The sequence below is a fragment of the Macaca nemestrina genome, chromosome 7 (genome assembly GCF_043159975.1).
Source record: "Macaca nemestrina isolate mMacNem1 chromosome 7, mMacNem.hap1, whole genome shotgun sequence".
In the NCBI taxonomy this organism is placed as follows: domain Eukaryota; kingdom Metazoa; phylum Chordata; class Mammalia; order Primates; family Cercopithecidae; genus Macaca; species Macaca nemestrina.
The window spans coordinates 34,035,262-34,057,167 of NC_092131.1; the positions used below are offsets into that span (position 1 = coordinate 34,035,262).

At 42.5% G+C, this 21,906-nt stretch overlaps 2 protein-coding genes across 11 annotated transcripts in view; both read right to left on the reverse strand.

The window, feature by feature from the left end:
• LOC105495812 (zinc finger protein 410) overlaps nt 1-3,513 on the reverse strand; it is a 47,892-nt gene extending 44,379 nt beyond the window's left edge. For 6 of the 7 annotated variants that reach the window (XR_011625742.1, XM_011765624.3, XM_011765625.3 and 3 more), the window contains exon 1: nt 2,156-2,307. The gene's annotated coding sequence lies outside the window, so the exon portion shown is untranslated. Of the gene's footprint in view, nt 1-2,155 lie in introns of all 7 variants that reach the window. The other variant, XM_071099868.1, reaches the window with a different exon arrangement.
• An 82-nt stretch (nt 3,514-3,595) lies between these two features.
• The window catches only part of LOC105495811 (prostaglandin reductase 2), a 41,993-nt gene continuing 23,682 nt past the window's right edge, over nt 3,596-21,906 (reverse strand). For 2 of the 4 annotated variants that reach the window (XM_071099878.1, XM_071099877.1), the window contains exons 3-9: nt 16,158-16,349; nt 12,850-13,020; nt 10,052-10,261; nt 9,186-9,307; nt 7,996-8,083; nt 6,847-6,886; nt 4,785-4,947 (exon numbers count right to left, since the gene is read on the reverse strand). In XM_071099878.1, coding sequence (XP_070955979.1) covers nt 4,871-4,947; nt 6,847-6,886; nt 7,996-8,083; nt 9,186-9,307; nt 10,052-10,261; nt 12,850-13,020; nt 16,158-16,340 — 891 coding nt within the window. In that variant the 5' untranslated portion in view covers nt 16,341-16,349 and the 3' untranslated portion in view covers nt 4,785-4,870. Of the gene's footprint in view, nt 4,948-6,846; nt 6,887-7,995; nt 8,084-9,185; nt 9,308-10,051; nt 10,262-12,849; nt 13,021-16,157; nt 16,350-21,906 lie in introns of all 4 variants that reach the window. The other 2 variants (XM_011765613.2, XM_011765619.2) reach the window with 2 other exon arrangements.

The window sequence follows — 21,906 nt, forward strand, 5'->3', positions numbered from 1 at the left end:
GTCTCACTCTGTCGCCCAGGTTGGAGTGCAGTGGCTGGATCTCAGCTCACTGCAAGCTCCGCCTCCCGGGTGTACACCATTCTCCTGCCTCAGCCTCCCGAGTACCTGGGACTACAGGTGTCCGCTACTTCGCCCGGCTAGTTTTTTGTATTTTTTAGTAGAGACGGGGTTTCACCGGGTTAGCCAGGATGGTCTCGATCTCCTGACCTCGTGATCCGCCCGTCTCGGCCTCCCAAAGTGCTGGGATTACAGGCTTGAGCCACCGCGTCCGGCCAGCACTCGGTATATTATCAAGTGTACTGTGGGGATCTCATCTTTAACAGAGCAACGTACTAATTAGCTACAGGTGTAACAGCAAATATGCAATTAAACATTCCTATTCCCAATTCCTTACTCAACAGATTTCCAAAACTGCAATGTAAATCTTTTTTAAAAATTAGTTTCATTAAGATATTGTTCACATACCATACTATTGACTCATTTAAAGAGTACAATTAAAATGTCTTTAGTTTATTCAGAGCTGTACAAGCACAATCAATTTTACAACATTTCATCACCTCACAAGGAAACCCTGTGCCCATTAACAGTCACTTCCCACTTCTAATGTGTTTATTATGAGCTTAAAGGGCTTCCATACAAGCTTCCCAGTAAGCAACTGGTGGGTACTAAACATTTGTATAATGAATGAATGACACTACAAATGATACCCACATTTTTCTCTAGTCATCTCTGCTGAACTCCAAACCTTCATTTCTAACTACTTGCTAGGTATCTCCACATGTATGTACATTCAACAGCATCTCAAACCTAACAATGTCCAAAATTCAGATTATTATCTTCCTTACCAAACCTGTTCTTCTTGTATTATCTATTTCAATGATCGCCCAATCTTCCTCCCACTCAGCTGCAAATTCTAGGTCTTTAAATCTCTTTCTCCATTTTTAAATAATTCCCGTGATTCTCTGTTCCCAGAATGTTCTCTATTCCCTACTGTAAAGCCCTGTTTGCGTCTCTCAGTAACTTTCTACTATACTACTAAAACAGGCTTCTAACTGGTCACCCCGCCTTTAAAATTCCTCTTTCCAATGCATCCTTTAGGCAGCCATTCAAGTTACCCTTCCAAAACAAAGAAATGCTTATGTCACTTCTATTCAAAGTTCAGTGCCTCAGAATAATTGTCATAACCCTAAGGGTAAACCCTTTCGTTTATACAGAAAAACTCCCCAGAGCTAGAGATTCAGCAACTTGCCAAAAATTAGATGCAAAACGTAAAAAACTAGAACTTAAAACTTCTGACTGCTACTTTAGTTGTCTTTTACTCTGCACCACACTAAGAAAAAAACAAGTGCAATTTCTCACCCCCTAACAAAATGCCCGACTTTATTTCCAAATGTTTCTTTTATTTACTGCAAAGATGCTGCGTTGATCTTCGTGCCAACCTAAGTACTAATTCTTAAGTCCCAACTTAATATTTAACTTCCAAATGGTGCCTAAATGCATTTCTGAGCCTCATGAGCAAGTGGGATAAACTTTAATAAATTGGATTATCTTGAGAAATTTCAGAAAATAAATTCGACACGAAATGTATAAAGGCCGTAAACACAATTCATACACCCTCCCCTACCCCCCTAACTGACAGGCAAAGGTGAAACGGGCGACCCAGCCCAGTCGAGTAGGCAGCTGTCCCTTTTCCAGACGCAGAAAGTAAGTGGTATGAAAGGAGAGGGTAGCTATGGACCGAAACATTCAGGGCAAGGCCTCCTGGCATCCTCTACCCCACACCACAAAGGCCTTAGTAATAAGGCCCCAAGGTCCGCGGGCAGGCCCCGGCTGCGGGTGCAGTCCAAGAGCCCCAGCCCTGGGGACTCGCCGACTCCGGCTTTCTCAGAACAGTCTGTTCCTATATCCCTGTCCCCAAAACCAAGCAAAGGAGTAGGAATATCGCCCCTAAAAACCCGCGAGGGGAAGGGCCAAAGCCGCAGGGCTTCAGACTGGCCGCTCCCAGGCCCGCCAGATCCTGGAGGGATGCCCAAGGAGGGCGGTTTCCTCTCTCGGGGTGAACTCGGCCCCAGGCCCCAAGTAGCCGGTACTGGCCCCCGCCCTCTGGGTTACTACCTAGCCGAGCAGGTGTGGCCAGGCCCACCTCGGAGCTCACCTTCCAGTTCTGGGCAGCCGGCCGGCCGTCTGTCGGTCCCGAATTCCGTCCACACACAGCGTCTTCCGGCTCCCGCCGGAAGCAGCTCGAGCGCGGGACAGGAAGTTTGGCCGACCCCCCACGCACACATCCACTCGCTCGCCTCAGGGCTGGGTGGCTGCAGCGCCGCTCGAGACCCAGACGTCAAGGCTGCTGGCGGGGACTGCCCGGGCCCGCGACGCAGGGCTCCGCGCCGGACAGGAGGAGCCGCAGCCTCCCCGCTCCCAGTTACTCACTCTCGGCCTTCGGGACTCCTAGGTCCGCGAAGCCCGAAAAAACAGGTCAGCTAATTCGTTGACGTCACTGCCACCCCGCAGTAGCGGAGGGAGTAGTTTTTCCCATCAGCGGAGGCGTTGCAATGGAGGCAAACGAGAAAGGATCACTGCTTAAACATTTATTAGAGGTCTCCATGGAGAGGACCTCGAAGTTTCACCGCCTGAGAAAGGAACTTGCAGAATCAAGTTTTGCATTATATACGGGACGGGGTATACAGTGAGTCTGGGTTCGGTGTTGTAATTAGGATGTAAAGAGCTCTTGGATGTCCCGACTGCGGCCTTGAACACTTGACTTGCAAGCTAGATGCCACCTTGTTAAAGCTTTGTGAGTTTGACTGACTTCTTGAAATTACTTACTTTTAAATATTTGCGTGCGGAAGAATGAGACTCAACTAATGTGGGGAATTAAAGGAGTTATCTTTAAAAAGGGATTTTCAAGGTTAAAGATAAGCCTCGATGACAGGTTTGGGTACACAAATTACTAATGGTGATTTAAAATAAAGAAGAAACGTTTCAGAGGAAGATCATTCCACTTTAGAAAAGCAGAGTAGGCCGGACTCGGTGGCTCACGCCTGTAATTCCAGCACTTTGGGAGGCTAAGGCAGGCGGATCACGAGGTCAGGAGATAGAGACCATCCTAACTCAGTGAAACCCCGTCTCTACTAAAGATACAAAAATTAGCCGGGTGTGGTGGCACGCGTCTGTAATCCCAGCTACTCTGGAGGCTGAGGCAGAAGAATCGCTTGAACCCGGGAGGCGGAGTTTGCAGTGAGCCGAGATCGTGCCACCGCACTCCAGCCTGGGCGGCGGCACAGCGAGACAAAAAAAGAAAAAAAGAAAAAGCAGAGTATAAGGTGCCAATCCAGAGTTGAGGATATTTACTTGGAGGTAAAGGTCCAGTGCTCAAGAAAGAGGTGAGAAATACAGATGGAGATTTGGGAGTTAGCAACATACAAAGAAAAGGTGAAACCCCCTCAGGAGATGAAATGGTCCAGGAAAAGTAACAAGAAAGAGCCACTCAAGTAAACTGGAGAGGCTGATTACCAACACAATTTGATCTACTTATTACAAATGTTGCATACAAGTGTATTGGCAGTGTGTAGACAGACGATCATAAGCCAAAACATTCAGAAACAATAATCTTCAGTTTTACTGTTCTGTGAGGGTTGAGTACAATTAATAAAACAAACTTGAGGTACATCAGCAGTTCCTGAACATTCATGTTTACAAACATTTGCTATTTTGCTCAGTCCTGTCATTTTCTGAAGCTGTCTTTATTGTCAATCTGTTTTTGTTTTTTGAGACGGAATTTCACTCTTGTCGCCCAGGCTAGGGTGCAATGGTGCGATTTCAGCTCACTGCAACCTCCCCCTCCCAGGTTCAAATGATTCTCCACCCTCAGCCTCTTGAGTAGCCGGAATTACAGGCACCCACCACCATGCCCTGCTAATTTTTGTATTAGAGAGAGGGGGGTTTCACTGTGTTGGCCAGGCTGGTCTCGAACTCCTGACCTCAAGTGATCTGCCCGCCTCTGCCTCCCAAAGTGCTAGGATTACAGGCTTGAGACATCAGGCCCGGCCATCAATCTTTTAATCACCTAAAACTCCAACTGATGTTTACATCTGTTTGCCCTCTCAATCTTTACAACTATTTGACAGTATGTGCCTGCTAACCTAAAATCAACATACACTTTTCTCAATATATATTGAGTTTTTAGGCTATACAGTAAATTATTTGGCAAATACAAAGAGATCATCCTCTGGAGTAAATCTTGTCAACTTAACCAACCTAAGTTATTTATCTTCCCATACTAATCCCAACCCAAAGCCGCTGGTCTCCTATCCCAAAAACTGTTACACAAGCTCTGAAACCTCCCAATCCTGCCCCTAGTCCCTATGTACACATCATACCATTAAGTCTCTTTTCTGTCTACAATGTGAAAAAAAGTCCATCTCAATTCTATTTTTACATCAAGTTTCAGTTTAAGAATCATGTAAAACATTTCCAGTTCAACAAATCTTTACTAAGTGCCTCTCAAGTATTCTATTTTAAGCATTCTATTTTAAATTAATAAAAGTTATTATTTTTAAAAACCTATTGTGTATGATTCATTAATGGTTGTATCAGATCATGTAAAACTTTTCCAGTTTAACAAATCTTTACGAAGTGCCTCTCAAGCATTCTTTTAAATTAATAAAAGTAATTACTAAAAGTTACTATTAAAAACCTATTGTGTGTGATCCATTAATGGTTGTATCAAATCCCCTATGCAACTAAAAATAACACCTATGATCACATTTAAATCGAGAGCTATGTATATTCTAAGCATTTTTTAATGTATCTTTGAAAATATGCAAAATGGAAAAGAAATCTATGATTGCCTTGAAGACATTTACAGCGATTACAAAGAGATTTCTTCTGAAATGCAAACTATCTGCTTTCCAATGTTACCTCCTGTCATCATGGACTGGAATGCAGCTGGAAAAAGAGAAAGTAGATTATCTGAAAAGGTAAATGTCACTATCATACTTGTTTCCAAAAGGTACAACACAAAAAATTATCTTCAATAACCTTTTCAGTGATTTTCAATATTAAGCATAGAAAATTGTCATGAATGTAATCCCAGCACTTTGGGAGGCCGAGACGGGTGGATCACGAGGTCAGGAGATCGAGACCATCCTGGCTAACACGGTGAAACCCTGTCTCTACTAAAAAATACAAAAAAAAAACTAGCGGGGCGAGGTGGCGGGCGCCCGTAGTCCCAGCTACTTGGGAGGTTGAGGCAGGAGAATGGTGTAAACCTGGGAGGCGGAGCTTGCAGTGAGCTGAGATCCGGCCACTGCACTCCAGCCTGGGTGACAGAGCAAGACTCCGTCTCAAAAAAAGAAATCTCAAGTAAAAAGTTATACACAAACCCAATTAACATCTTAAAAAAAAGTTTTGCCTATACTGAAAATATTTAATTGGTATCTAATTGGTATGTACATGAATGTTCATTGTTTACAGTATCTGAAGACTAGAGGCAAAAAAAAATACGGGAATAAAATGTCAGTGAAGGCCAGGCATGGGGCCTCGCAACTGTAATCCCAGCACTTTGGGAGGCCCAGGTGGGTGGATCACTTGAGGTCAGGAGTTTGAGACCAGCCTGACCAACGTGATGACACGCTATCTCTACTAAAAATACAAAAATCAGCTGGGAGTGGTGGTGTGTGCCTGTAGTCCCAGCTACTCCGGGGGCTGAGGTGGAAGCATCATCTGAGCCTGGGAGGGAGAGGCTGCAGTGAACCATGATCGCACCACTGCACTCCAGCCCGGGTGACAGACCATGGCCCTACCTCAAAAATTAAAAAAAGGGCCAGGCATTCCCACCCGTAAATTCCAGCACTTTGGGAGGCTGAGGCAGGAGGATCATTTGAGGCCAGGAGTTGCCTGGACAATATAGTGAGACCCTGTTTCTATGGAAAATTTTTTTAAAAAAAGAAAAAAAAAAAGGCTGGGCATAGTGGCAGGTAATTGTAGTCCCAGCTACTCTGGTAAGAGGATTGCTTGAGCCCATGGGTTCATAAGTTATAGTTAGCTATGATCATGCTACTGCACTCCAGCCTGGGCAACAGAGCAAGATCATCTCTTAAAAAAAAGGGGGAGGTAAGGGGAAGGAAGGGCAGGGAAGGGGAGGCCAGAGAGGTAGCATTAAAAGATAAAAAGATAAAAGACTTTGGCCTGTGGGGTGGGTCACACCTGTAATCCCAGCACTTTGAGAGGCTGAGACAGGCAAATCACTTTAGTTCAGGAGTTCAAGACCAGCCTGGCCAATATGTTGAAACCCTGTCTCTACTAAAAATACAAAAATTAGCCAGGCATGCTAGTGCACGCCTGTGGTTCCAGCTACTTGGTAGACTGAGGCAGGAGAATTGCTTGATCTCAGGAGGTGGAGGTTGCAGTGAGCCAAGATCATACCACTGCACTCCAGCCTGGGAGATAGAGCAAGACTCCATCTCAAAAAAAAAAAAAAAAAAAAAGGCCAGGCATGGTGGCTCACACCTGTAATTCCAGCACTTTGGGAGGCCGAGGCGGGCAGATCACGAGGTCAGGAGATTGGGACCATCCTGGCTATGACAGTGAAACCCCGTCTCTACTAAAAATACAAAAAATTAGCCCGGCGTGGTGATGGGCACCTGTAGTCCCTGCTACTTGGGAGCTGAGGCAAGAGAATGGCATCAGCCTGGGAGACGGAGCTTGCAGTGAGCTGAGATCGCGCCACTGCTCTGTTTCCAGCCTGGGCAACAGGGCAAGACTCCGTCTCAAAAAAAAACAAAAAGACTTTATCTTTGTGTGCTGAGCACATGTATATAATAAATAAGTCTACATTCATCTTACCTCCCATGTTTTCCAACCCATTTATCACCGTCTCCTTAATCTGTAAATCAAAATAGGTAGATTTAATAGTCTTTAAACTTCAATGTTTCTATATAATAGTTTCCATACTTACAAAAGGCAGCAATACTATTTAGCACCTTCTGTCTAAAAATAGATACTCTTTATTTCATGTAGGTAGTCCAGAAAAGCTTCCTATCAATTGATTTTTTTAAAGTAATATCCCATTTTACCGTTGTTTAATCTCTTCAATTAGTAACAGATTACAAGCTATACACTCTAAAACAGAAAAAGTAAAGTACAGAAGCATACAAAGGTACAACTTTGCCTATCATTTGCAGGTTTCAAGAATAGCCTAGGCCAGTCTGGATGCAGTGGTTCACACCTGTAATCCCAGCATTTTGGGAGGCTGAGATGGGCAGATCACTCGAGGTCAGGAGTTCGAGACCAGCCTGGCCAACATGGTGAAACCCCATCGCTACTAAAAATGCAAAAATTAGCTGAGCGAGTGGCACATGCCTGTAATCCTAGCTACTCAGGAGGCTGAGGCAGGAGAATCGCTTGAACCCAGGAGGCGGAGGTTGCAGTGAGCTGAGATTGCACCACTGCACTACAACCTGGGTGACAAAGCGAGACTCTGTCTCAAAAAAAAAAAAAAGAACAGCCTAGGCCAGTATGTCTGAAGCCCAGATTAATAACTCCTGACTTTCAATCAACAACTAAGACATACATTAGGATGTCCAGGGAGGACAGGGAAGAAGTATGGTGCTAAAGGCATCAGGAGGTGCTTACATGATTTTTGAGAAAGCACAGCTTCTAACACATAGTAGCATCCCATAAATATTTGTTAAATTAATAAACATAACAATTTTACATTTGGGGGAAAACCTATTGATTTTGTGATATAATCTATGGAAAGTAAAGCTAAAAAATTTTAGATAAAGGGAATAACAAACATGGGTTTGTTAAGGGTTTGTTAATCAGGAGGTTATACTCACCTGGGAGGTAGAGTTAATTTATAATATTCAGCATACTTTTCTTTTGTAGGAATTTTTATAATGAAACTAATATGTTTGCTATAGTACATTTAAATAATGCAAAATTATATCAAGTAGCAGGAAGAATTATATTGATAAAGAATAGAAGTTCTACCTTTAGCTTTCCTTCTTTAAACCACTGACTCAGCTGTAGAATGCCAGGCTCAAATTTGTCTTTATAATTTAACACCAGAAATCTTTCCCTGCAGTGAGGAAGAAAAGGATAATGATCAGAGAATATGACGGGAGTGGCATTCCAAGATCAAACCATTCCAGAATTCTAGTATCTGTTAATCCTTAAAATATTAGGACATAATCACATTGAGTCTGGTCAGATACAGTTTTATGCGGAGTTACAGGTATAACTGTAGAAGACTTCTATTAATAATTTTTGTTGCCAGGCGCAGTGGCTCACGCCTGTAATCCTAACACTTTGGGAGGCCGAGGTGGGCAGATCACCTGAGGTCAGGAGTTCAAGACCAGCCTGGCCAACACGGTGAAACTCCCGTCTCTACTAAAACATAAAAGTTAGCTGTGCATGATGGCAGGTGCCTGTAGTCCCAGCTACTCGGGAGGCTGAGACAGGAGAATCGCTTTAACCTGGGAGATGGTGGTAGAAGTGAGCTGAGATCGTGCCACTATACTCCAGCCTGGGAGGCTGAGCGAGACAGCATGTCAAAATAATAAGTTTTTGTCTGCCCAGTATCTACAACCCCATTGGTTAACAGCACCGTGATTTTTTCCTTTGTGGGTAACATCCTTTCTCGACCCTCATGTGACCTAACCCAGGCCAGTCAAAGCCAGTAAGTATGTTTTCAGGGAGCTAGTTAGCCAAAACCTAAATATTGAATGGGCTTAAAAAATGTGTATTTTAAAGCTTTCTTTTTGAGACGGAGTTTCGTTCTCGTTGCCCAGGCTGGATGGAGTGCGTGAGGTGATCTTGGCTCACTGCAACCTCCGTCTCCCGGGTTCAAGTGATTCTCCTGCCTCAGCCTCCCAAGTAGCTGGGATTACAGGCGCCCACGACCACGCCCGGCTAATTTTTTGTATTTTTAGTAGAGATGGGGTTTCACCATGTTGGCCAGGCTAGTTTTGAACTCTTGGCCTCAAGCAATCCACCTTGCTTGCTTTGGGATGCCGTCTCAGCATCCCAAAGTGCTAGGATTGCAGGTGCAAGCCACCACACCCGACCTAAGGTTTTATTTAATAAAGAAAAAGTGTCTATGAAGAACAATAGATTTCATACACATCTATGATATTTAAAACCCCATGAACCAGTAATAAGGGCAAAGAGGAAGAACACACCTTGTGATATTTCTTTCTTTCTGGATTGCCTCTATAGCAGGGGATAGTGGGGGAGGATAAGGCACATCTTTGTTGTACTGAGAAATTTGACCACACAGGATGATATGGCTGTTCTCATTCATCTGCACAAAGAAAAATGATGATAAAATATCCCGTTCCTGTGTTTACTGATTTTATGGCTGCCATAATGAAAGCCTCCTTGACTATTTAATCCTTTTTGTCAACTAGTTCGATTTTTTTTTTTAATTTACCTGTTAGAGGTATTTGAGAATTTGAGCTAGCTAGAAATAATTATATTCCAAAGGAACACAGAGGCAAATAAATGTTTGGTAATCAGCAAAAGAATTACATTAGTTGTTGTTGCTACTTATTAGTGGTAGAACTGTATTTTTTTGGATTTAAATAATTTAATAATCTCAACTGCAAATAATTTTAGATGCAGCAAAGGACTATGTAGTGTTAATAACTCATGTTGATATTTTATAATATTGTTAGTAAATATACATAAATACATGCAGTCTGTGAAACCCATTCTCTGCACAAGGTCTGGGGCCATAGCTGTGAGTTGGTCAGTGGTGAGTTAGGGGTCAGAGCTTCACTATTTCAACAATGCAACTGTAATTTTTCACAAAAATAAACCAAAAGTGAAAAATATAATATTGGTAGCAAATAACTGAAATTGAAGTTCATAGTACAAATCTGCAAGTAAAGGGAAGTAGGTATCAGCAAGCTCTTTTGTATCACTTAAATACAATACTGATCATCACATTAAGTCACAATAATCCCTCCAATTTTATAAATTTTTTTCTCAGTATTAGGTAAAAAGAATGCAGTATTCAAATTTGTAATAGAAATCAGCAAACAACCTGACTTATCACTGTATCACTGATGTTACCACCAACATTGTCAAAATAAACATCCACTCCAGTTGGGCATGATTCACGGAGTTGTTCTGCCACATTCTCTTTTTTATAATTAATTGCAGCATCAAAGCCCAGTTCTGAGGTCAAGAGGATGCATTTCTCATGTGTTCCACAAATCCCCACCACTCTGGAACAACCTAACAAATGGCCAATCTAGGGGAGAAATTTGAAGATTAAATGGCTTTATATTGTCACATTTAAATGTAAAAATATACAAGTATGCAAGATATTACAGGTATATGACAGTGTTCATTACAATTTAGGTTAGATTACGCTGCTTTTAATGAAGAGTAATTTGAAAGTAAAAGAACTGAGGGCAGACAATGTCATCCCCAAAAAAAATTATTAAAATTGAACAAAGTTAGACTTATGTTCCTCAACTTATGATGGGGATATGTCCCAATAAAACCATCTTTTTTTTTTTTTTTTTTTTGGAGACGGAATCTTCGCTCTGTCCCCCAGGCTGGAGCTCTGTCCCCTAGGCTGAAGCGCAGTGGCACGATCTTGGCTCACTGCCAGCTCCGCCTCCCAGGTTCACACCATTCTCCTGCTTCAGCCTCCCGAGTAGCTGGGACTATAGGCGCCTGCCACCATGCCCGGCTAATTTTTTTACATTTTTTAGTAGAGATGGGGTTTCAGCGTGTTATCCAGGATGGTCTCGATCTCCTGACCTCGTGCTCTGCCCGCCTCGGCCTCCTGAAGTGCTGGGATTACAGGCGTGAGCCACTGCGCCCAGCCAAAACCATTGTTAGTTGAAAATATCCTAAGCAAAAAATGCATTTAATATACCTAACCTACTGAACATCATAGCTTAGCCTAGCCTACCTAAAATGTGCTCAGAACACTTATGGCTGGGCAAAACCATGTGGCAATACAGTACACCATAGAGTACCAGTTGTTTACCCTCATGGTCATTGTCAAAATAAACATCCACTCCAGCTGGGCATGATTGACGGAGTTGTTCAGCCACATACAGTGGCTGACCGGGAGTTACAGCTTGTTGCTGCTGCCCAGCATCTCGAGAGAGTGTCATACTGATATCACTAGCCTGGGAAAAGACCAAAATTCAAAATTCAAAGTATGGCTTCTACTGAATGCATACGGCTTTTGCATCATTGTAAAGTAGAACCATCATAAGTTGGGGACCATCTGTAGTTTAAATGTGAAAATCTCACAATTTTTGGCTTTCACTCATTGAAAAATATAAAATCAAAGAATAACTAAATTTAAAAAATAAAATTTCACAACTTAAATCTAATTTCATAAAAGGAATAATCAGGCCGGGCGCGGTGGCTCAAGCCTGTAATCCCAGCACTTTGGGAGGCCGAGACGGGCGGATCACGAGGTCAGGAGATCGAGACCATCCTGGCTAACACAGTGAAACCCCGTCTCTACTAAAAATACAAAAAACTTAGCCGGGCGAGGTGGCAGGCGCCTGTAGTCCCAGCTACTCGGGAGGCTGAGGCAGGAGAATGGCGTAAACCCGGGAGGCGGAGCTTGCGGTGAGCTGAGATCCAGCCACTGCACTCCAGCCTGGGTGACAGAGCGAGACCCCGTCTCAAAAAAAAAAAAAAAAAAAAAAAAGGAATAATCAGACCCAAAGCATCACATGCAATTCATTATTTTTCAGGCTTGTGGCAAACTAAAATCACAGCTCAGACACAATGTTTGTTTTCAATGGTTTCAATCTATAAAGGCTATTATTTATAAAAGGATGTACTTTTATAAGATTTTTTTTTTTTTTTTTTCAAAGAAACAGGGTCTCACTCTGTCACCCAGGCTGGAGTACAGTGGTATATTCATAGCTCGCTGTAGCTTCAAACTCTTGGGCTCAAGTACTCTTCCTGCCTCAGCCTCTCAAGTAGTTAGGACAACAGGAGTGCTGCCACACTGGGCTAATTTATTTACTGAAGAGTCTTACTATGTTGCCCAGGCTGGTCTTGAGCTCCTGTCCTCAAGTAATCCTGCCACCTTGGCCTCCCAAAGCACTGGGGTTGTAGGCGTGAGCCACTGTGCCAGGCCAACTTCATAAAATTCTATCAAAATGTTTACATGTCTAGAATTCAATAAGTGGTTTCTTATTTGAGGATATTAATTTAAAATGTGAGTTTGACTTTTAATTCATGAATTCCAAACAGCTTCTCTATCATTTTCTTCCTTATAATAATGAAAGCAAAGCTTTAGCATTTACTACATCTATTTTTGGTTAACAGAGAATAAGACACTAAAATCTGCATTTTTTATTACTGTTATTAAGAGAGTCTAAGTAGGTAAAAAAAAAAAAAAAAAAAAAAAACACCCATTTCTACAAGAAACGTGTGAAAGTCATTATAAATTTATTCAATTTTGGCTGGGCATGGTAGCTCACGCACATAATCCCAGAACTTTGGGAGCCAAAGCAGGTGGATCCCTTGAGGCCAGGAGTTCAAGACCAGCCTGGCCAACATGGCAAAACCCCATCTCTACTAAAAATACAAAAATTAGCCAGGTGTGGTGGCACACACCTGTAGTCCCAGCTACTCTCGAGGCTGAGGCATGAGAATCTCTTGAACCCAGGAGGCAGAGGTTGCAGTGAGCCAAGATTGCGCCACTGCACTCCAGCCTGGAGACTCTGTCTCAAAAAAGAAAAAAAAATTATCCAATTTTATATTTTTAATGGTATACATATATCCAGAATTTCAATTATGAATTATAACAATCCTCAAATAATCAGAAAATCATATAATTCTTAGAAAGTTTACCTGCCCAGCCACGGATCCACAGGCACCTGCAGCACCACTGACAACCATTGTCTTTTTAGATCCAGCAGTTATATGACCTTTTTCCTGTATCCCAATCAAGGAAGTCAAACCAGGCATACCTATAGCTCCAAGAAAATATGAAAGGTGTCCATTCACAAGTTGTGGGTCTACCTAAAATAAAATATATACTCTTTAAGAATACTAGGAATTCCTGTTTTGAGACAACAAAGTAGAGACAATGTGTTATGGACTGAATTGTGTCCCCGTAACATTTATATAGTAAAGCCCTAAGCCCCAGTGTGACTTTATTTGGAAACAGGGACTTAAAGGAGATATTTAGGATTGAATGAGGACATAAGGGTGGGGTCCTAGTCCAACAAGACTTGTGTCCTGGCCGGGTACGGTGGCTCACATCTGTAATCTCAGCACTTTGGGAGACTGAGGCAGGCAGATCACCTGAGAGTAGGAGTTTGAGACCAGCCTAGCCAACATGGCGAAACCCCGTCTCTACTAAAAATACAAAAAATTAGCAAGGCGTGGTGGTGTATGCCTGTAATCCCAGCTACTTGGGAGGCTGAGGCAGGAGAATCACTTGAACCCAGGAGGCAATGGTTGCAGTGAGCTGAGATCATGCCACTGCACTCCAGCCTGGGTGACAGAGTAAGACTCCATCTCAAAGGAAAAAAACAAAAACAAAAACAAAACAAAATGGACTTGTGTGTCCTTAGAAGAAGAAGAAACAAAACAAGATCTATCTCTCTGCACACCCACAGAGAAAAGACTGCCTAAGGACACAGCAAGAAGGTGGCCATCTGCAATCCAGGAAGAGGGGCCTCCCCAGAAACCAAATTTTCCAGAACTCTGATCTTGGACTTCTAGCTTCCAGAACTGTGAGAAAATAAATCTCTGTTGTTTAAACCACCCAGCCTGTAGTATTTTGTTATGGCAGTCCATCAGTATAATAAACAACCCAATATGGTTTATAGAAGAGTAAACCATTCATCAATCTTGCTAAAATTCTATACTTTATTTGTAAAGAGTAAAAAACAATATTACTTCTCTTTATATTAAAAAGAAACTTTAAGGCCAGGTGCAGTGGCTCACGCCTGTAATCCCAGCACTTAGGGAGGCTGAGGTGGATGGATCACAAGGTCAGGAGTTCAAGACCAGCCTGGCCAAAATGGTGAAACCCCATCTCTACTAAAAATACAAAAAATTAGCCGGGTGTGGTGGCAGGTGCCCAAATCCTAGCTACTCAGGAGGCTGAGGCAGAGAATTGTTTGAACCTGGGGAGGTCGAGGTTGCAGTGAGTCGAGATCGTGTCACTGCACTCCAGCCTGGACAACAAAGCAAGACTCCGTCTCAAGAAAAATAAATAAATAAAATAAACTTTTAAAAACAATTCCCACATAAGAGACAAAATATTCTTTCTGTTAATGCCCCAAGTATGGGGGGAAAAAAAAAAGGAAATGCTTAACAGAAAAATACTTGGCAACACTGGAAGATTTTTAAGTCTCTGAGCAATTCCAACATAAACATGTACCTATAAAAATCAACTCTGGCTGGGTACGGTGGCTCATGCCAGTAATCCCAGCACTTTGGGAGGCCAAGATGGGTGGATCATGAGGTCAGGAGTTCAACACCACCCTGGCCAAGATCCTGAAATCCCGTCTCTACTAAAAATACAAAAATTAGCTGGGTGTGGTGGTGGGCGCCTGTAATCCCAGCTACCCATGTGGCTGAGGCAGGAGAATCACTTGAACCCGGGTGGCAGAGGTTGCAGTGAGCCAAGATCACGCCACTGCACTCCAGCCTGGGCAACAGAGCAAGACTGTCTTAAAAAAAAAAAGAAAAAAAATCAACTCAAATTCCAACAGTTCTCATTACTGATGTTTAAAATGTACCATTAAGGCTGGGCACAGTGGTTCACAACTGTAATCCCAGCACTTTCTGGGGCTGAGGCGGGAGGATCGGTTGAGGCCAGGAGTTCAAGACTAGCCTGGGCAATATGGTGAGACTCTTGTTTCTACACAAAGTTTAATAAAAATGGCTGGGCATGGTGACTCACGCTTGTAATCCCAGCACTTTGGGAGACTGAGGCGGACAGATCACTTGAGGTCAGGAGCTTGAGATCAGCCTGGCCAACATGGCAAAATCCTGTCTCTACTAAAAATACAAAAAATTAGCTGGGCGTGGTGGTGCACACCTGTAATCCCAGCTACTGGGGAGACTGAGGTGGGAAGATCACTTGAACCCAGGAGGCAGAGGTTGCAGTGAGCCAAGATCACTCCAGCCTGGGTGACAGAGTGAGACGCTGTCTCTAAATACATAAATAAAGTCATTAGCAGACCCAGTCAGGCTATTGCCTATTCTTTTGGCAGCTGCTCTGAAACAACTTTTATTACCTGAGAGACTTTATCTACAATAAGATAACCTTTGTTTACCATGCAATTCCTCCCCTTTCCCTTTTTGTTGCCATTTCCCCCAAAAGCCTCAAGTCCCATTCCTTTAAGCTATAAGAACTTCAAGCTCACACTTGAAATCTCAGCACTTTGGGAGGCTGAGGTGGGAGGACTGCTTGAGCCTAGGAGTTTGAGACCAGATGGGGCAACACAGTGATACCCCATCTCTAAAACAAACAAACAGGCCGGGCGCGGTGGCTCAAGCCTGTAATCCCAGCACTTTGGGAGGCCGAGACGGGTGGATCACGAGGTCAGGAGATCGAGACCATCCTGGCGAACACGGTGAAACCCCATCTCTACTAAAAAATACAAAAAACTAGCCGGGCGAGGTGGCGGGCGCCTGTAATCCCAGTTACTTGGGAGGCTGAGGCAGGAGAATGGCGTAAACCCCGGAGGCGGAGCTTGCAGTGAGCTGAGATCCGGCCACTACACTCCAGCCCGGGCGACAGAGCGAGACTCCGTCTCAAAAAAAAAAAAACAAACAAACAAGCAAAGAAACAACAACAACAAAAAACCTTCAACCATCTGGTCCCTCCTTTGAGTCTTCTATTCTTCTGTGAGGCTCCAGTGCACATACATGAATTAAAATGGTTTTTCTCCTGTTAATCTGTTTACTGTCAGTTTATTTTAGCAGGCTCAATTATCAAACCTTCAGAAGGAAAATTTAAACTTCCCTATACAGCTAACAGTGGAAAAGGAACAAAGGCTTTCCGCATTTTGGCAGCTAGCTAAAAGAAAATAAATGCTTTTATTTTTCCCTGATTACAAACACAACTGAATATCAAATGCACAAAGTAAGAATTGCACAAGGAAAAAAAAAATCAGATACGTTCATATATATATCACCTTTTCAAGGTTATTTCCATCCAGAATAACTTTGGTTTGCCAGGGCCAATAGAAAGAAGTCACAAAATCGCCTTTAGTCAAATTTGTGTGTTTGCTTTCTTCTATAATTCCAATACCTCCACCATCAACGACTTGAGATAGCTGCCAAGGTGTTATATAATCAGTGCCAGTGTCTTCATTCATTCTACAACGCTGAAAAAGAAAACATTAAGATAATTTTATCCAATAATGTCAAACCACTCTACTAATTTACCCAATGATAAAAGTATATAATGAGTAATATATCACACACAATACACAAAAATCAACTCAAAATACATTCAAGACTTAAACATAAGACCTGAAACAATATGGTGACTATAGTTAATAACAATGTATTGTATACTTCAAAATTGCCACTGGCTGGGAACGGTGGCTCACGCCTGTAATCCCAGCACTTTGGGAGGCTGAGGAGGGCAGATCCCCTGAGGTCAGGAGTTCAAGACCAGCCTGGCCAACATAGTGAAACCCCATCTCTACAAAAATACAAAAATTAGCCAGGCATGATGGCGGTTGCCTGTACAGCTATTCAGGAGGCTGAGGTAGAAGAATCACTTGAACCAGGAGGCAGAGTTTGCAGTGAGCTGAGATCGCACCACTGTACTCCATCCAGTCTGGGCAATGAGAGCGAAACTCCGTCTCAAAAAAAAAAAAGAAAAGAAAAAAAGAAAAGAAGCTTGCCACGAGGGTAGATTCTAAGTGTTCTCACCACAAACAATAAGTATGTGATGTAATCCATGTTAATTAGCATGTTAGCATGATATAACCACTGCACAATGTAAACATATTTCTTTTTTTTCCTTTTCTTTTTTTTCATGTGGAGTTTCGCTCTTGTTGGCCAGGCTGGAGTATAATGGTGCAATCTAGGCTCACTGCAACCTCCGCCTCCTGGGTTTAAGCGATTTTCCTGCCTCAGCCTCCCGAGTAGCTGGGATTATAGGCATGCGCCACCACGGCCGGCTACTTTTGTGTTTTTAGTAGAGATGCGGTTTCTCCATGTTGGTCAGGCTAGTCTCAAACTCCCAATCTCAGGTGTTCCGCCCGCGGCCTCTCAAAATGCTGGGATTACAGGCATAAACCACCGCGCCCAGCCTGTAAACATTTTAAAACATCATGTTGTATACCATAAACATAAACTTTTTTTTTTTTTTTGCAGATGGAGTGTTACTCTGTCACCCAGGCTGGAGTGTAGTGGCACGATCTGGGCTCAGTACAACTTCCGCCTACTGGGTTCAAGCGATTCTTCTGCCTCAACCTCCTGCGTAGCTGGGACTACAGGCACGCGACACCACGCCTGGCTAATTTTTGTATTTTTAGTAGAGATGGAGCTTCACTATATTGGCCAGGCTGGTCTCGAACTCCTGACCTTGTGATCTGCTGGCCTCAGCCTCCCAAAGTGCTGGGATTACAGGTGTGGGCCACTGCGCCTGGCAACAATTTTTATTTGTCAATAAATTTGTTTTTAAATAAAAAATTTAAAAATTGCGGTGACAGTTGCAAAGAAAGCTCTGTGAGTATTCTAAAAGTCACTGAATTGTACATTTAAATGCATGAAACGTATGCTCGTAAATAAAGCTAAAAATTTTAAAGAATTACTTAAGGAAATTGAAGTAATATTATACACATTATACTAGCAAAAAGTAATACAAAATAGTGTTTTGATGGTTTCAAAGGATTGTGGCCAATTAGGTACACTCACATGTTGCTGATACTATAAAACTATTTTTTATGGAAAACAAACTAGCAACACATACACCATAAAACTTGATTTCTTTCAGGCTAAGGATTCTGTCTCCCCAGTGGAAATAACCCAAAAAGTAGTGAAGTAATTTTTATACAGTTGCTCATCCCAACTTCAGACCAAGGACTCTCCCTATTTCATGCCCCCTAACCTCAGATGAGTGCTCTCTTCACCCCTCGAAGACAAGAGTGTCACAGTGGGACCACACCCTGTCTCAAAAGGAGAGCTAACAACTTCTCTGGGTAGTAGTCAAGGCTCTCTTCCTCTGTGGCTCACTCTTGCCTCTATCATGAAATCCAAAATGTAGAGGACCACAGCATGGACCAGGAAGTGGAAAACATGGAAGGACGCCTGATCCCATGTGGTTCAGTGTACCCAGGTAAAACCGGGTAAAAGACGAAACAGAGAACTGATGCAGAAGCTTCTGTAAGAATACATTTGCTTCTGCTTGTGTGCCACCTCCCACGTATTCCTTAAAAGCAAGTGCAGCCATAGACACTGGCCAGACCAAGTGCCTGACACTAAACACAGCTAGTAGGAAAAACGGAAATAAGTTCTCTGAGATATAGGAAAAAAATCTACTTTTTCCTCCTTTCACTCACCACTCAACACTTTTAAAAACAGATGTGGTGGGGTATTTCCCCATACACCAACTAAGCAGTTCTGCAGAGGACATCAACTGGGTGTCCCCTAATTCCATTCAGCTCAACTGTGACACTGTCTACCTGGATATAGTGTCAGGTCCCACAGATTAAAGGCTCAGTCCCACAAGACTGCACCTACTTCAGATGCCAATCTCAAGCCCTAGGTTATGGTCTGTGCTTCTGACAAACTGGCTACAAATCAGGGTCCCCACTCTACTCTCTCCTTTGGTTTCATTTGCTAGAGCACCTCACCGAAGTCAGAGAAATACTTTACTTACATTTACTGTTTATTATAAAGGATATTACAAAAGATATAGATGAATAGTCAAATAAAAATAAAAATTAAAAAAAAAAGACAAAGAACAAAAATTAATTAAAAAAAAAAAAAAAAAAAGATGAACAGCCAAATAGAAGAGATGCATGGGGTAAGGTGTATGGGAAAAGGTGCGGAGTTTCCACACCCTCTCCAGGTGCACCACCCTACAGGAATCACCATGTGTTCAGCTATTTGGAAATTCCTCAACAAGGTCCTTCTGGGTTTTGATGAAGGCCTCATTATATAGACATGATTGATTAAACCGAATAAAAGTTCCAACTCTCTGAGCATATGGTTGGTTGCCTTGGTAACCAGCCCCCATCCTGAGGCTATCCAGGAGCCCCCCAACCACTTGTCATCTCATTAGAATATAAAAAGACACCTTGGAGATTCCAAAGGCTTTAGGAATTGTGTGCCAGCAAAGAGCAAGAAGACCAAATACTTCCTATTACAAATCACAATATCACACAAGTAATTCCCTATAGCTAAACAATGATGTCTCAGAACAGAATGTTATTAACCACCAAAATAAAAATATTTGAACTAGTTTTCCCATTAAAGTCACTTAAAGAATATGAAAGCACACCTATAAACCCACCACTTTGGGAGGCTGAGGCAGGAGGATTGCTTGAGGCCAGGACTTTGAGACCAGCCTGGCCAACAAGTAAAACCCTCTTCTCTATCTTCTCTATCAAATGAAAATAAAAAATTAAAAAAATTAAAAACAATATGAAAGCCAAGTTGTAGATGCACATTAAGGATAATCATGTAAAATACTGTGTACACATAATGATTAATTTTAGTTGTGAATTGGAATGATATAAAATCTCAATTATTTAACGTTTGTTAGACTCCCTTTTCCCTTTTAAAGCTGCTTAAGAAGCCTGGTGTGGTTGGTGGCTCATGTCTGTAATCCCAGCACTCTGAGAGGCCAAGGCAGGCAGATCACCTGAGGTCGGGAGTTTGAGACCAGCCTGGTCAATGTGGCGAAACCCTGTCTCTACTAAAAATACAAAACTTAGCTGGACATGGTGGTGCACGCCTGTAATCCCAACTACTCAGGAGGCTGAGGCAGGAGAATCACTTGAACCCGGGAGGCAGAGGTGGCAGTGAGCCAAGATTGTGCCACTGCATAGAGCAAGACTCTATCTCAAAAGAAAAAAAAAAAAAGGTGCTTAGGGTTTTTCTATTTTTAAGAGTTGGGGTCTTGCTTTCTACCCAAGCTGGATTTGAACTCCTGGCTTCAAGCCATCCTCCCGTCTCAGTCTCCCAAGTAGCTGGAAGTATAGTCCCAAGCCACCACACCTAGCCAATTCTTTTTATTTTTTTTCTGAGACAAGAGTCTCTCTCTGTCGCCCAGGCTACAGTGTAATGGAGTGGCACAATCTCAGCTCACTGCAACCTCCACCTCCCCGGCTCAAGCGATTCTCCTGCCTCAGCCTCCCAAGTAGCTGGGATAACAGGCGCATGCCACCATGCCCGGCTAATTTTTGTATTTTTACTAGAGACGGTGTTTCACCATGTTGGCCAGGCTGGTCTCAAACTCCTGACTTCAAGTGATCCACCCGCCTCGGCCTCCCAAAATGCTGGGATTACCAGCATGAGCCACCTTGCTCAGCCTGATTATTTTTTTAAAGGAATGATGCATAGAGAATGTCTAGTGGAAGTATCCCAAAGTGATTTTTCTTCCTTCCTTTATGCAATTAACATTGAATAAACATTATGCTAGTCACTGGAGATAGTGATAAATACAAAACTTTGTTTTCATAACAAAGGGGTGAGTCGTATTATGCCGTAGCCACCTAGTTTTAGGAGTACTGCGGCAAGAACTATTGATCCTGCAATGGGAGCTTCAACATGGGCTTTGGGAAGTCATAGGTGTAAGCCATATAGGGGTATTTTTGTCATGAAGGCTATTATGCATGCTAGTCAGGTAAAGCCGTGGGATCAGGTGGTTGTTAGTTTTTGGTTTGTGAGTGTTAGTAGTGTAATGTTTAGTGAGCCTGTATTGTTATAGGTGTGGCTTAGTATGATGAGTAGGGGTAGGGAGCTGGCTAGTGTGTAGAATAGAAAATATGTACTTGCATTAAGACGTTCTGCTTGGTTGCCTCATTTAGTAATGATAATTAGAGTAGGAATGAGGGTGGTTTCAAATAGGATGTAGAATATAATTAGTTCTGTGGTTATGAATGTTAGAATTAGTGTGATTTGTAGAAGAATTATTATGGAGAGAAAGAGTTTCTTTTGTGAGGGAGATTCGTTGCATAGGTGATATTGGCTTGCTATGATTATGAGAGGTAGGAGTCAGATAGTTAGTGTTAGGAGAGGTGTTGTTAATGGGTCGGAGGATAGGTAGGTTGAGTGGTTGAGGAGGTTGGTGTTGGTTTGGTTGAAGAATAGCAGGGGAATGAGGCTAATGGCTAGGCTGTGTACAGTCAGGTTGATTCAGATTATATCATTTTTGGAGAGTCATGTTATAGGTAGTAGTATGGTTGTGGGGATAATTATTTTTAGCATTGAAGCAGGTTCAGGTTGTGAATGTAGTCTAGTCCGTATGTGTTGGAAATTGAGACTAGTAAGGCAAGACCTACTGCTGCTTCACAAGCGGCGAATACTAGTAAGATGATTGGTATAATATTGATTAGGGGAGAGTGTGTGTTTAAGGCAATAAGGGTGGTTATGATAAAGAGTGATATTATCATCCCTTCTAGGCAGAGGAGAGAAGCTATTAGGTGTGAGCGGTAGGTTAATATGCCTAGAAGAGAGATGGTAAATGCTAATATAATATTTATGTAGGTAGGGGTCATTTGGTTAGTATGGTTATCATAATCTAATGAGTCGAAATCATTTGTTTTATTTAAACTACTTACCAATTCGACTCAATCTAACCCCTTTTGAGTTCATTCGTAGGTTAGGCTGAGGATTAGGATAATAATGAAAGCGATGGTTGATTTGATTATTATTGGGAGGTTTGTTGTTTGAATGGCTCATGGTAGGGATAGTAGTAGG